Source organism: Neopelma chrysocephalum, unplaced genomic scaffold, assembly GCF_003984885.1.
Source record: "Neopelma chrysocephalum unplaced genomic scaffold, ASM398488v2 Primary Assembly neopelma1_303, whole genome shotgun sequence".
Classification (NCBI taxonomy): domain Eukaryota; kingdom Metazoa; phylum Chordata; class Aves; order Passeriformes; family Pipridae; genus Neopelma; species Neopelma chrysocephalum.
The window spans coordinates 3,570-17,584 of NW_020897965.1; the positions used below are offsets into that span (position 1 = coordinate 3,570).

The 14,015-nt window shown below is 40.5% G+C and overlaps 1 protein-coding gene across 2 annotated transcripts in view; it reads left to right on the forward strand.

Moving 5' to 3' along the window:
• Positions 1 to 1,646: 1,646 nt before the first annotated feature.
• Positions 1,647 to 14,015, forward strand: part of KCNIP1 (potassium voltage-gated channel interacting protein 1) — a 443,767-nt gene continuing 431,398 nt past the window's right edge. Inside the window, exons 1-2 of one of the 2 annotated variants that reach the window (XM_027705014.1) lie at positions 1,647 to 1,707; positions 2,137 to 2,874. In XM_027705014.1, the coding sequence (XP_027560815.1) occupies positions 2,787 to 2,874 (88 nt within the window). In that variant the 5' untranslated portion in view covers positions 1,647 to 1,707; positions 2,137 to 2,786. The remainder of the gene's footprint in view (positions 1,708 to 2,136; positions 2,875 to 14,015) is intronic. The other variant, XM_027705015.1, reaches the window with a different exon arrangement.

Genomic DNA, 14,015 nt, shown 5'->3' on the forward strand with positions numbered 1-14,015 from the left:
CATCCTGCCATAGGGGCGCAAGTGGCTATGTGGGGCTGAGCTGCTGGCTGGGGTTAAACCGTGACATATGGGCCAAAAGAGGCAAATGGATGTCCGAGAAGAAATCTCATTCTCTCTGGAAATTAGAGTGCCAGTGAGGCTTAAAGTCCTGTCTAAATATTATACAATTTTATTTGCTATGTAAGACGTCTCAGTTTCCATGACTTTTTTTACTACTGCTCGTAGCATTCCTTCTGTTTATTGTCCTACATACCCCCCAATTATATCATAATGTAGATCTATATAAATGCAATTAAACATGCTGCAAACCTTTGATATAGAGATATACTAATTAACAACCTGCTGACTCCTTGATTTCCCTGTTGATGTTTTACTGCCTTATTACAGCTTATTTTTTTCTTTTGAAGAATCACATTTTCAACTTTGAATTGGAACTCTGAGAATAAAGGACAGCCTTGGAGATGGTTTCATTAAGGAGTTACTTAGCACTGTGCTTTCAACAAATCACACCCATATGCCCATTCCCACCCTCCATCCTCACATCACTCTGTATTCTTTACTTTACCGGTTGTTAATTCATGGTGTAGGGGATAGAAATATTATTTACACATGGAGCTTGTGCACCACTCCCTGTTTAGCCATATGTTTCTAACAATGCTGAGGAATGTTTTTAATCTGACTCAGCTTCCCATTCATAACATTGGGCTAAGGACCCCCACAAATATAATAATCTGTGAAATAGAGAAGTCATGTATAATCGAGGCTCTGGGCTGTGTGGAGGTGACGGTGGCAGGAACACCAAGACTTTGGAGTATTCGAAATCCAGGTGGGGAGGATGTGAAGGCAGCATGGCCCTTGCCCCTCTCCCTACCTGCAGAGAGGAGGGGTAGCCTCAGTGCTCGCCACCGGTGCCTCAAAGGGTATTCTGAGTGCTCGGCTGGCAAACTTTTGTCCTGTGGAGCACAGCCCCAAGATAAAGGCTGCAGCCGCAGGGGATGTCCGTGTGGGCCTGGAGGCAGCCCTAGAGGCCTCCCCCACCTCTGCTGGCCGAGGGCAATAGTCTTCATGAGCTCATACCTGTTTTCCCTTCACGCTTTGTGGAAGTTTTCCAAAGCTGGGGACTATTACATCTGAAAAGGCCTGAAATTAAATGTGAGGAGACGGGGTGGAAGTGAGACGGCAGCAAAATGTCCTGTGCCTGCCGGCTCAGCGCGGGGGTGACAGCACGAGCACGAGCTGACGAGGTCATTTTATCCTCAAGTCGCTTTTTACGTGCGACAATTTTTCTGGGGTAAAATGAGGCGGCGGGAAGCCACTCTGGACAGTGCTCCGCGAGGAGGGGGAGGTGAAGAAGCTGAGAGGCGGCGTGGGGGGGGGGGGGGGGCAGCGCGGAAGTGCCCGTGTGAGGGGAAGATGAGGAGGGGGAAGGGCGCTTCCAGCCGAAAGGGACAGACAGTCGCTTGTCTCAGATCAAAGTGAGCCATTTGGCAAAGCCCTGGATTTTGCCTGAGGAATGTAAGTTATCCCAGTAAAGCCGTTTATTTCCCCCTGAGTGAAGGGTATATCGCTGTTCCCTGAAGTGCAAAGCTGTTTGCTGCGCCTATCGCTCGTCTCGGAGGTGATGGCTGGCTCCAGAGCACTTTGTTAGAGAGAGGGGCTGATGAAGTAATCTAACGGGTGGCAGCTAGGTGTGAGCAGAAACCTGAGGTAAGCCTGGCAACCGGGACAAGCAAACTGCATTTGGAGGATTGTTTAAGAACATCTGAGATGAGGTCAGCATGAATTAAACCAAAGATGCTTGAGTCTGCCCAGCGCTCAGGTGGGGTCTGAGGTATCTCCGCTTCGTTGCTGGACGCATCAAGTCTTTTTATTCAGAGTATTCCAGGCACGCAGCAATAACTTGACTGAACTGGAGAAGCCAGAGCTGCGGCTGTTGCTAGGGGATAACTCCCTGTGCAGTACAGGGAGCCTTGTGAGCACCGGACCAGCACGACTGAGGCAGCGGGCGAAAAGTGAAATGTGGTGCTGCAGAGGGGTGAGCCTGAGCCCAGCCGGCTCCGGAAGGCTGAGTGCTGAGCAAATCGCTATCTGAGCAGCATCTAAGCTAGTAAAATTAAAGAGATTTTTTTTTTCTAGGTGCAGCTTTTTTTTCTACTTCCAGAAGGTTTTGCAAAGGAATGCTCTGCAGCCTTCTGCATGCAAAATGTGACTACAGTGTTGGTAGAATGAAAAAAAAAGTGTTATTTTCGAGGTTTCCTCTGCCTGAAGAGAGTAAAATCGACAACGTAATTGAAATCAGCTGGAAAACAGCACCAAGAAAACGATCTCCAAACAGTAGCTTCTTTTGTTTGCAGCAGTCAGCAGCCGGTGACTCTAGCATTCCTTGCTGCATTCCCAGTGTCCAGCGTGGCAGCCCTGAAACGGGGCACAGCCTGGTGAGACAAACCTTCCACGCCCCCTGACTGGTTTAGGTGTTTTTGTGCTTAGCAGCTTCTATCAGGTCATCGCGGCAGGTGTGTGCAGTCCCGGCCGAGAGGCTGATAGGGAGAGCTGTACCTTTAAAAGGGGATGTGCATTGCTCCATTGCAATCCATCCTATAAGCTTCAGAGTGGCAAACCTCGGTACAGAGCCTGAGGCTTGGTGCACGAGGGCAGAATTCTGTGCATTGCACAACCTGTCATCTTAACTTTGTAAAGACGTCTCTTTTTTATTTTTTTATTGTTGTTGTTGTTGTTGCTATTTTTGGACTTTGAAAGAAAGAAGAGTTTTTCTACCCGTCTGAACCATGAGTGGATGTTCAAAGAGATGCAAGCATGGGATTGTCAAATTTGCCCAGACTATTTTTAAGCTCATCACAGGCACTCTCAGCAAAGGTAAGGGAAAACATTTTAGTTCATACTGTTCTTTTGTTACTTCTGTTTGCTGTTAGCTTTGTGGGGGGAGTTTTCTAGGCTTTAAGAAGGCTTCTGATAGGATTTATTGTCTCTTCAGAGGTGTTCTGGTTTAATTCTGGAAATTGGCTGCTCTGAAAGAAGTTGCTGTGTGCAGTGAAGATTGGAGCTGTGCTGTAAAGCCTTATGTAATTGTTTCTAACTTGTGTAGTTTGTAACCTGTATTTGTCAATCTGCTGTGCTTCACAACTGTAGCAAGCTATTTCAATGTGTTCAGAAGCGTGTTTCTGAAAGCAGTTGATGTGCAGCTTAAAAAATTCAAAGTCTTCGTAATTGTCAGTAATAGGTACCTCTCTGTGTCATTTTCTACTTTAGTGTCTCTGCTTGTTTGAAGCATGTGTGTACCTCGGTTCAAAATCCGGGTCGCTACTTACTGCATACATTTGAGTATCTTTTGTTTATCTAAGTTTTGCTTGTCACACCCTGTGTACCTTTCCACGTGCAGGTGGAAGAGTAACAAAATTATTTATGCTGTTCTCTTTACTAAAATCAAACAACAAACAAAATAAACCCTCTATTCTGCTTTGTACACCTAGTAGTTCCTGTGTTGGTGTTAAGGTAAGTTATGTTACTTTTGTTGGTCATTCCTTTCACCATGATACTTCTCAGCACACCTCTGGCAGTTAATTATGTGAGTATTGATGATTTGTTTAGGAACTCCTGACAATAGTAAATAATATTATGCTTGAATGCTGCTTGCCTGTTGAAATGTGGTCAGTTCTTAGATGAGGGTCAGACTTCTCCAAGCTCTATGTGCTTGATTGGAGGGGGTGTGGTTTTGAGAATTAATAGTTGAGTTCAGGCTAAATTATTAGCAGAGATATTTGTATAAGGCTGAAGAATGTCTGTTATGATGCATTTTTTTTTAAAATGCACAGTCTGAAGCTCTTTTTAATGTGTTCATAGTCAAGGAGCGAAAAAAGAAGCACTTAAATTTCAGATAAGTTTAGAATTCTTGGATATGTGTGGCTGTGTTGGCTGTCTGGAGCACATATGCTCTAGCATTGACTTTAATGTTTAAATTGTTTCTTAGGATAAAATAAAGTAGGCTGAGGTGATTTTTAAAATAGCAAATGTAAAGATGCCAAGGACTTTTAAGTGCAGCTTACTTTAGCAGAAACTTGGGAAATTTATTCAATCTGTCTCTCTAGAAAAGAAATGTAGTTCTTAGACAGCTTTCTCATATTAACCTTACTGGCTTGCAAAAGAAATCTGCACCAGAAAATGTCTGTTTCACGTTAAGAATACTGGACAGGTCGGTTGCTTTTAAAATCAAGATTGGTTTAAAATTACATCTTTGTGTGTTTAATTCTTCTTCTTCTTCCACTTTACTCCATGTAATCCATAGGCTGTCAAACACCAGCAGAGGAAAGATGAAAAACTTATAAAAGTCTGTTTTAGAAAGGAGCTGTCAGATGTTGGTTATAATCATGATTAATACCAGGATGTCTCTCTTAATATTAGAAACAAGAGAGAAAAATAAATTACTTATTGTCATGAACACAAGAAAAAGTGATAGGATGCTGTCTGTAAGACATTTTCTTCTACAGCATGTCAGTATGGTGAACTTGGTGTACTTTGTTTGTGCTTTTTTCAGGAGATAATGGAATACAGTGTGTATGCTACTATGTTCACAAGTCATCAATGATAAATTTTGTGTTGTTTGTTTGAACTCCACCGAAGACAAGAGGAAATTTCTGATCTGGTGGTGTTTCCCCACATACTCATTTAGAGCAGTTCATCTAATGGGGAGCTTTTGAGCAACCCTTGGTTTGCCTGACATAGTAAATGAAATAATAAAATGAGACTGTCAGAGTTGCCTTTGCTTTGGCAATGGGATAGATGAGCATGCGAGTCTGACAGGATAGCACTATATGAAGAGTTAAAATTTAGAGTATAAAATGTCCAAGATCTGCTTCCCCCACCCCTCCTTCTGAACTGTGCCAGCATTGCACTATCGTTGTCTTTGTAGCTGATGCAATGGTATTGTACAGTTTTACCAATTTGTTTCCCATGGCAATGTCTCATTTCAAGCTGTTTGGATGAGATAAGAGTGGCTTCCTATGAAACCTAGGGAGCCAAAGAATTAAGAAAGAATTTAAAACTCTGATAAACTTCTTTCTTTCCCATTCAGCTGCTTGTGTTTTGAACTGGAATTCAGGAAGGAATAAACCATATGAATTAGTTTGTTGCATAGACATCAAAGACCTGATATAATAAGAATAAATGTTTCCATATGATTACCTATGAAACTCATAACTAGAAAGAAAATTATTAGAAAAAGTTTTGCTCAGGAGTGTTGAATTAAAAAAAAAAGGCATTGACCTTTGTACATTTCTCCCAGAGCTTATTGTTTAGTACTCCTTTTATTAAAACTTCTGCATGGTTTTGCATATTCAAGAATTATCACCCGTGTTTTTCATCACATTCCTGCCTCATTTCTTTCTTACTATTTAATGTGGGTTTTTTTATTTTTATTTTAAATATCTTTTACAAGGAAAAGTATTTATTAGGCACAAATTTTACTCTCCTCTTATGCTTCTGTCATTCTGAAGGTTTTTACAGTGGGAGATATTCCACAGTTCAATGAGTTGCAATTCTTAGTTGTACTCTATAGTTTCTGCTTGTCTTAATAATAGCTTTTTTTCTTTCCCCTTGGTTATTTACAATAGTAAAATGAGACTGAGTTGCAGCCATTAAGTCTTTCCTTTTGCAACAACATGTGAGGAGACTGCAACCTCTCCCTGCAGTGGGCAGTAAGGGAATAGGCACACCTGATACCACTGTATGGCCATCAGCCTGGATGGTATGTCCTGATTTATACCTGCAGCAAGTCTATGAGGCTGTGAATCAAGAATTTCATAGCTGGTACTTCTGCAGAGCTGGGCTAGCAAATTTTGCCAGCTTCTTAGTACATTCTTACTTGGAAAATCTTAGTACCAGAGCAGAGGTCTCTGCGTCTGTGTAAGAGAAGGCCTCCTCCATAGTGAAGGCATAGTGAGATGTATGCTTTGAAGAAAACATGCCCCCTTACACTGGATGAGCCGAATAACCCCTTATTCTCCTTCTTAGCTTGGGTGGGGGTCCAGCACCTCCAGCAAAGAGTGTAGAATAGGCTTCTAGAAGTGAGTTACTGTGGCAATGGACAGTGTGTGAGCAGCAGCACCTTCAACAAAATTGCCTTTGGGAAGGTTTTGTGGGAAGTTTGGGTTTTCTTTCACATTACCTTTATTGTGGTATGTGAAATGGTGGTGCATCTTCCATGGCCTGGAAGCCAAAAAGGGTGGCAAGAATGAGTTTGTGGAGAGTTTCCTATTGAGCAGAATGATTAAACAAGGAGCCTGTGTGGGTATGAAGGTATTGCTAATACCATTAAAAACTTAGTATAGGAGGGCCTTGCTGAGTTACCAAAAATGAAGCAGAAATAAGACCTCTTGGATTTCTAGTTATGTGTTCCAGTTATCAACATGAGAAAAGCAAGATGATTTTAGGGACCAACTACTTCAAAATGTTCCTTTGCGAGAGCAGATAAGCTTTTGCAAATTAACTACCCTTTCACCTTTGTTCCCAAACTGTCCCTCTTTTAGTTATGCTATTAAGATGCTTGCCAAAGGCACTCATTTCTGTTTTCTTGCTTCTCCCACTTCTATTCTGCAACCCAATTCATCTGGAACTGGTAATTTGTCCACTTTTCACAGTTTTAATTGCCTAATTATCTGTTCCACTGCAGTGATAAAGTCTTCAAACATCTTGCTCTCCTCCCAGCATCCCCCAGCCTGAAAGAAAGTATTCTGAGTGTTTTACAGCTGTGTGGTCTGCTTTGATGCTTCTTTGTGAATCCAAATTACAGCTAGTCTTCTGAGATGTTATATGAGATGGTAAGGAAAGTGCATGGTCCCTCTTAGCCATACTCAGGCTCTATCTCCTCTCAGTGGAAGTTAATCTTGTGCCTTTGGAGCATACTGGCACTTCATTAGGTTTGTCCTCATGACTGTAGCCTCTGAAAATGCAAGGGTAGGGAAATGTTGCTAGATGCCCTAAAGACACAGGAAGGTTCATTGCAGTTGTTCAAGTGATGCCAGGGTTCCTGCACCTGTGTGACATAAGAAAAGATACTTTGATCCTCCTGGGGCTTCATAGCCTGCCTTCACCCCTTGAAATTAGAGCTACTGCCTTCAGGTTTAAAGAAGCTTTTATTCAGGGGGATCTGATTCAGAGCAAACTGATGTATCAGTTCTCTATTTTACTTTTCTGGGTTCTTTAATAAGGACAGTGGTTACAGAACCCATAACAATGTACATTTATAGAGTGGAGTTAGAGCTTGTCCATGTGGTCATGCTTTTCCAAATTGTCCTGAAAAGTAAGTGAGAGTTTCTGTACATAAAATGCCGTTAGAGAGGGGCTGCTGCTCTGAGGCACAGAATAACTATTTTCACTTAGAGAAAAGTCCGCAACTACTGAAGCTTCACCTTTCAGTACCTGATCCTAACTCTACCCAGTGAAGCTCTCCGATTTCATTAGATGACTGGTGGGAACGGTGGGTTTTGTTTTTCTTTTTAAAATACCAACATATGTAGTTATATTTTCTCCGTATTGATCCGTCTTTGAGCCACCAAGTAAAATACACCTCTGTTTGGTACGTTACACCTGTTTGTGTCTAAAAAATGAACTGCAAATAAAGCTATCTTTTCCACGAAGGCTGTACTACTTAAGCAATCTGAACATATGTACATGCATTGCACTTCTGTCTGTCATCAGAAGCAAGACAGATTTTAAGAACTGACAGTGAGAAGAAGTGATAATGCTCTAGTCTCCCTCTTACAACTTTTTATAAACCTCTGCTTCCAGAAACTAATGCCTTTGCAAACATGTGGCTGCTAGAAATGTATTAAAAACTTAATTGTTTGCAATGGTGTAACCCCAAAAGATAAGTATGTAGTGTTACTTGTTCAGAAAAAAAAAGAAAAATTTTCCTTATCCTCTGGGAAATTCTTCAGGAAGCTTTTTTTAAATGGCGTTTTGCAATAAGCATTTGTGTGTGTTTCTGTCTGATAGCCTGGAATACTGTGGAGTCTTGGGTGTAGTTAGATATCTTATCAGTGGACAAACCATGTCCACTTTTTCAGCATGATGCTCCAAAGGGCCACAGCAGACCTCGATGATCAGGACGGTATCTACATTCGATATCGTACTGATGGAAGCCTGTTCAACCTAAGGCAACTGAAGGCCCACACCAAGACCTTAAACCATCTTGTCCGGGAGCTGCTTTACGCTGATGACGCCGCCCTTGTTGCCCACACAGAAGCAGCTCTGCAGCGTTTAACATCCTGCTTTGCAGACACTGCTGAACTCTTTGGGCTGGAAGTCAGCTTAAAGAAGCCAGAAGTTCTCTATCAACTGGCACCTCAGGAAGTCCCCCATCATCCCCACATCACCATTGGCCAATCAGAACTCAAATCAGTCCAGCAGTTTAATTACCTGGGCAGCCTCATCTCCTCGGATGGTGAGATTGACGGAGAGATAGACAACAGGTTAGCAAAGGCATATAGTGCTTTTGGAAAGCTTCATAAAAGAGTTTGGCGAAATAAACACTTGAAGAAAAGTACCAAGATCAGTGTTTACAGAGCCATAGTGCTGTCTATTCTCTTATATGGATCTGAATCATGGGTCATCTACCGCCACCACCTGCGTCTTCTAGAACACTTCCATCAACGCTGTCTCCGCACAATCCTAAACATCCACTGGTCAGATTATGTGACCAATACATCTGTTCTAGAACAAGCAGCAGTCACAAGTATTGAGGCCATGCTACTGAGAACACAGCTGCGCTGGGCAGGGCACGTCTCCAGGATGAAGGACCAACCACTGCCTCCCTAAGATCCTGCTTTATGGTGAACTTGCCACCGGCTGCCGCAAGAGAGGAGCCCCGAAGAGAAGATACAAGGAGTCCCTGAAGCAACAACTCAGCCTTGGGCATATTGATCACCATAACTGGTCTACTCTGGCCTCCAATCGGGAGCTCTGGAGACACACCATCTGTAACGCTGCTGATGCTTTTGAGAAAGCACCAGGATCACCCTTGAGGAGAAAAGACAACGCAGAAAGAATCGAGCCTTGCAGAATATACCACCTAAGGAGTCTTTCTGCTGTGCCTTTTGCAACCGGACTTGCCTTTCTCGTATTGGCCTTTTTAGCCACCAACGCGCTTGCAAGAAACGTGGGTAGAGCCCTTCCCAAATCTTCGTTCGCGAAGCCCGGCCATGATGATGATGATGATGGACAAACCATGTTCTGTTCTGGCATCTAAAGTAGTGATATTAGGTATAACAACTGTGATATTTCTATGGAATATGTTTGAAAAATGCAGAGCATATCAATTTAACTGTCTAGGTCTGTCTTTGGACCTATAGTAATAGACAGTTTCTTTAGAGAAAATATTATTAATTTTTTTTGCGTAAGTGATAGTTTAATCTGCAGATTTTCAAATGAAAAAGCCATTTCAAAAAAGCAATAAAGTAATCATATTAGATTCTATAGCATTAGAACAACTTACAAAAATCTTATTGTGTGGGTGGGTGGTTTTGATTGATTTTGGTTGCTTTTTTTTTCTTTTTTTTTCCTCCCCATAACCAGTAGGCCAGACAGGAAGCATGCTATTGGCAAATGGGCATTTTAGGATGATGATACTACCCACTTATGTCAAACCATCTTCAAAAGTTATCCATTTACACTTAAACTTGTTTATGTGGCATTTATACCCACACTGTAGCGATATAGATATGCTAATTTGCCACATAGATTTTGTCAATTCAAATTGTGCAAAATGAACATGCTGCAATATATTTTGACCTAATGAACCTTCTAATGAACAAATTGAAGTGTAAATGGATAACTTTTGAAGATGGCTTGACATAAGTGGGTAGTAGCATCATCCTAAAATTAGCTTAAATTAGCACATGAAGTATAATTTTAATATGTGGTTTTATCTCCAGTAGCACAATAATAAAGGGTGACAATAAGGTAACACTTGTCTGTGTTTCCTGTTCTCAGAAACCAGTCTCAAGCTGCAATTCAGATCTGTTTTTTTAAGCTATATTCTGTATATATTTTTATTAATTATTCCTTGTCTGTAGGGTGTCTTTGTGTTGATCACCTTCATGCTAGCAACAAAACTTGCAGTGGTGTTTCTGCTCCATGCTGGGTGCCTGGTAAAGCTAAGTAGTTTCCTGAGCACGAATCCTGTTGTTAGGGCTGCAAATGAACTTCTGTCCTGACTTCTTTATGATGGTATTTGTGGGATTCCTGTTATTGGACCTTTGTTTTTGTTGTTTTAGTATGAATAGTAAAGCTCATAAATGGTAATGTAGTGGAAAGCAGGCATGAGAAAGTTTTAACTACAGCAACATTTAAGCTTGTGATGTAATTGGAATAAATATTCATGACCAACTTCTTTCCCATTTGCACAGCTTTACTAAAAACCAATAGCATGCATATATAATTTGACTTTCATTTCTAAGATGGCTCTAGCTTTTAATTTCATTCTTTGTAATGGCTGTTTCACAACATTTGGCTTGCAGGGCACGTGGGTGGAGTACATTTAATGCTGATAACTAGAAGCAAAGTAGTCTGAGGTTTAAAATAAGAGTGATTAATGCTTTCTTTTCTAAATGGGAGACTTTGTCCAGTAGCCTTACATTACAGAGTGTGAGAGGAATTGCTACCACAGACTTGATGAGGTGCTCATCCTCTGAAGTCAAAATAGAGTGTAAAAATAAAACCTTGTTATATAATTGCATCTAGGCAAAATTAATATAGTTTTCATTTACTGCACTCTGAAAATTGCCCATATCACTTAAATCTACTAAAGAACAAGTATTCAACTTGCCTGCCTTTGAAATTTTGAAATGGCACCTTCAACTTTTGGGTAAATTTCTCTTTCAGATGAGCAACAACGGCATGATATTTTTCTAATGCTTTGTTTATGTTGTATGATTTGATGCTGTTTTGCCATTTGTAAATGCTTGTAGCTAGAAGATCAGATGTTTGTTTCCATATAATTTCAGCATTTAAACTGGGTAATGGAAGATGTAATTTACAAATACATCCATTGTAAAGGGAGTATGGTGTGTTTGAATCAGTGGAATGTCAACCATCTTACCCTGAAACTGCTTTCCTAACTCTGGTTATGAAGCATATAAAAGGCTAAATCTCTGTAAAAAAGCAGATGACGTGGAGACTCTCAAACTCTTGACTTGTCTGCTTCTTCCACCTAGCTATGAATAGCTATGACAAAGCTGCCAGTAAGTGTGAGGAAAATCACGTGAACTCCAAACAAAGATTCTTGGTGCTCTAGTTTAAATCTGAATCCTAGAAAGCCCACTTCAATAACGAAAGTCATCTGTGGAACTAGGCCAGGTAGGGGTGAGTATATTCCAGGCAGCTATCAGTAAGACAAGAGGGCTCAGTCTTAAGCTCTGCCAGGGGAGGTTTAGGTTGGATATTAGGAAGAAATTCTTTACAGAGAGGATGATCAGCCATTGGATTGGGCTGCCCAGGGAAGTGGTGGATTCTCTGTCCCTGGAGGTTTTTAAGATGAGACTGGATGTGGCCTCAGTGCATGGTCTGGGAACCATGACGAGATTGGGTCAAGGGTTGGGCTTGATGTTCTCAGAGGTCCTTTCCAACCCAGCTGATTCTATGATTGAGTGAAGTTGTTCTGCTGAAGTTGCTCCAGTTTACAGAGGTGGTTATATGGGAGTGGTGAAGACCTGGAACGCATTTGTGATTGGTGCAGTGATTATGTGGGACTGATCTACCTTTCTCTGTCCCTCTGGTAGCTTTTCTTGTAATGAGACTGGGTCACTTTCTCTTCTTGATGGGCTTACGGCTATTACACTTTTAAAATATCCACTGGATGAATGGGTGCAGGGTGATTTGCAGGAGTGGACTTCTAGATAAAAATCAAAAGAAGTGCATTACCTATTTAACTCTGTGGATCCAGCCTTACTTGCAAAGAAAATCACTTGAAAACAGTGTAAGTAATGCAATACTTTGCCTGAAATTGTTCTGTGATTTTTCAGACCTTGCAATACAGGTGTCGGTCTTCATCAAACAAAATACAGTTTAAAAATATCTTTGAATTAACTATATTTCCACATGATCTGCTGTTGAGGGTGGTATGTTCTGTGGTTCGTGGGTTTTTGGGGGTTTTTTTGTTTGTTTTTTGTCTCTACCCTCAGAATTTTACTGTAAATGCTATTTATTTTTTGTATACTTTCTTATCTGTGGATTTTATTACCAAAATGTTGTATGCCTCAGTACAATGTGTTGCTTTGTGATTAAGGCAATAATTCACAATAATATCAGGTACATTATCCAGTCTAAATTAGAAGTATGTGTTGACTACAAATGAAATTAATAATAGGCACCAGGGAAAACCATACTACTGAGAATATAATTCTTTAAAGTGTTTCGGTGTGTTCAGTTGGAAAGACAATAATGAAGAGTGATGCTGGGGAGAAATTCCAGTGAAATAAGTGCTCCTAAAATGTGTTTTTCACTCTTCCCACTAGCTGACAAATAGACAGCAATTTTCATGATTTGTATGCAGTTCTAGTGGTGCTTATGAAAGAGGACTGTGGGCTCTGTGATCTTGCCTCTAGTATCAATCAAATGTCCTCCAGGGAAGTCCAGGGGAACGCAGCAAGCTTTGTGTTTAGTTAAGCAACAAATTTCCACTCTCTTAATTCCTAATCTTACTGTGTGATGGGAGGAACTGGAGGAAAAAATTAGTAGACTAAAATCTTGAGATCTGAACAGGTCATCTGTTGAGATGTATACACTAACCATCAACTCCTGCTTGTGAATAGTTAAGTCACTTAGCAATTTGAGTCTCTGCTTTAGTGAGAATAAACAGAGTAAATTACAAACACAATAGGTCATTTGTCTTTCAAAGAAGTGAAATCGTTCATAGTAATTCTTAGCAGTAGTCTGGTTTTTGCCTTTTACATTCATAACTCTTTGTGGTTAGCATTATTACTACTGCACAGTGAGGCTAATGACATTTTCATAATCATCAGCCTCTGATAGTTCACCAGCATTTCAATAGTTGCACAGTGTTCCTGGAATAAACTGGAAACAAAAAGTGTGAGATTTTTATAATTTACTTTCTGGTAGAGAGAAATGTTACTTTAGAGGAATAAGTATGAGGTGTTCTACATCAAAATGCGTATTCTAATACTAAAAAAAATATGACTCTTGTCATACCACACTGAAGTAGTAAAACTGCAGTGGGCTGTAATAAAAACTAAATAAGAACCATTTGGATTCAGTCTAAGAGACCAACAAAAATGAAAAGCACATTTCCGAACACAAAACCGGAGGAAGATAATTAAGCTTGAAGTTGACGAAAGCATAAAAAGTAAAATAGAATTCTCAATTTCCTACTTAAATTCGGTTTGCTGTGATGTTTTGATTTTTTTTTCATCCCATACCTGACACATTCTATGAATATAAGGAGTAGTAGCTCTTTGTTATGTGTTTTAGGGAAACTCCTAAATGGTGAGGAGTTTTTGACTTGGCTTTGAAAATGTTTGCAAGCTTCTCAAATTGTTGAGTTGTGTGTTTATGCTGATGTCTTGAAAGGAATCTTATTGCTTGTTTCATGAGAAGAAATTTGTGATTCAATAAATGAAAGCATTCCATAAATGTAATCCATGCTGCAGATGTGGTAAGTCAGGATGTTGCAGTGATTGTTACTGAATTGGCAGCATGGTGAGCTGTGATAACCACAGTCCTTTCAGTTTTCAAAAGGTCTCCCTCATGCATTTGTAGTGATGTTAATCACTCCTACAGAAACTGGAAGAAGTGTTGTTTGCATCAGGGGCTGGCATTTGTATTTATGAGTTAATACCTTGTACTGTGCCCTGTCTTCATCTTAGAAATAATTCTGCTTTTTGTGAGATTTGTTGTCTCATAAATACAGGAAAAAAGGAGAAGCATTTGCTTTATGAACATTACTTCTGCAAAATTACCATTACAAGCTGAACACATTCACAGTATTC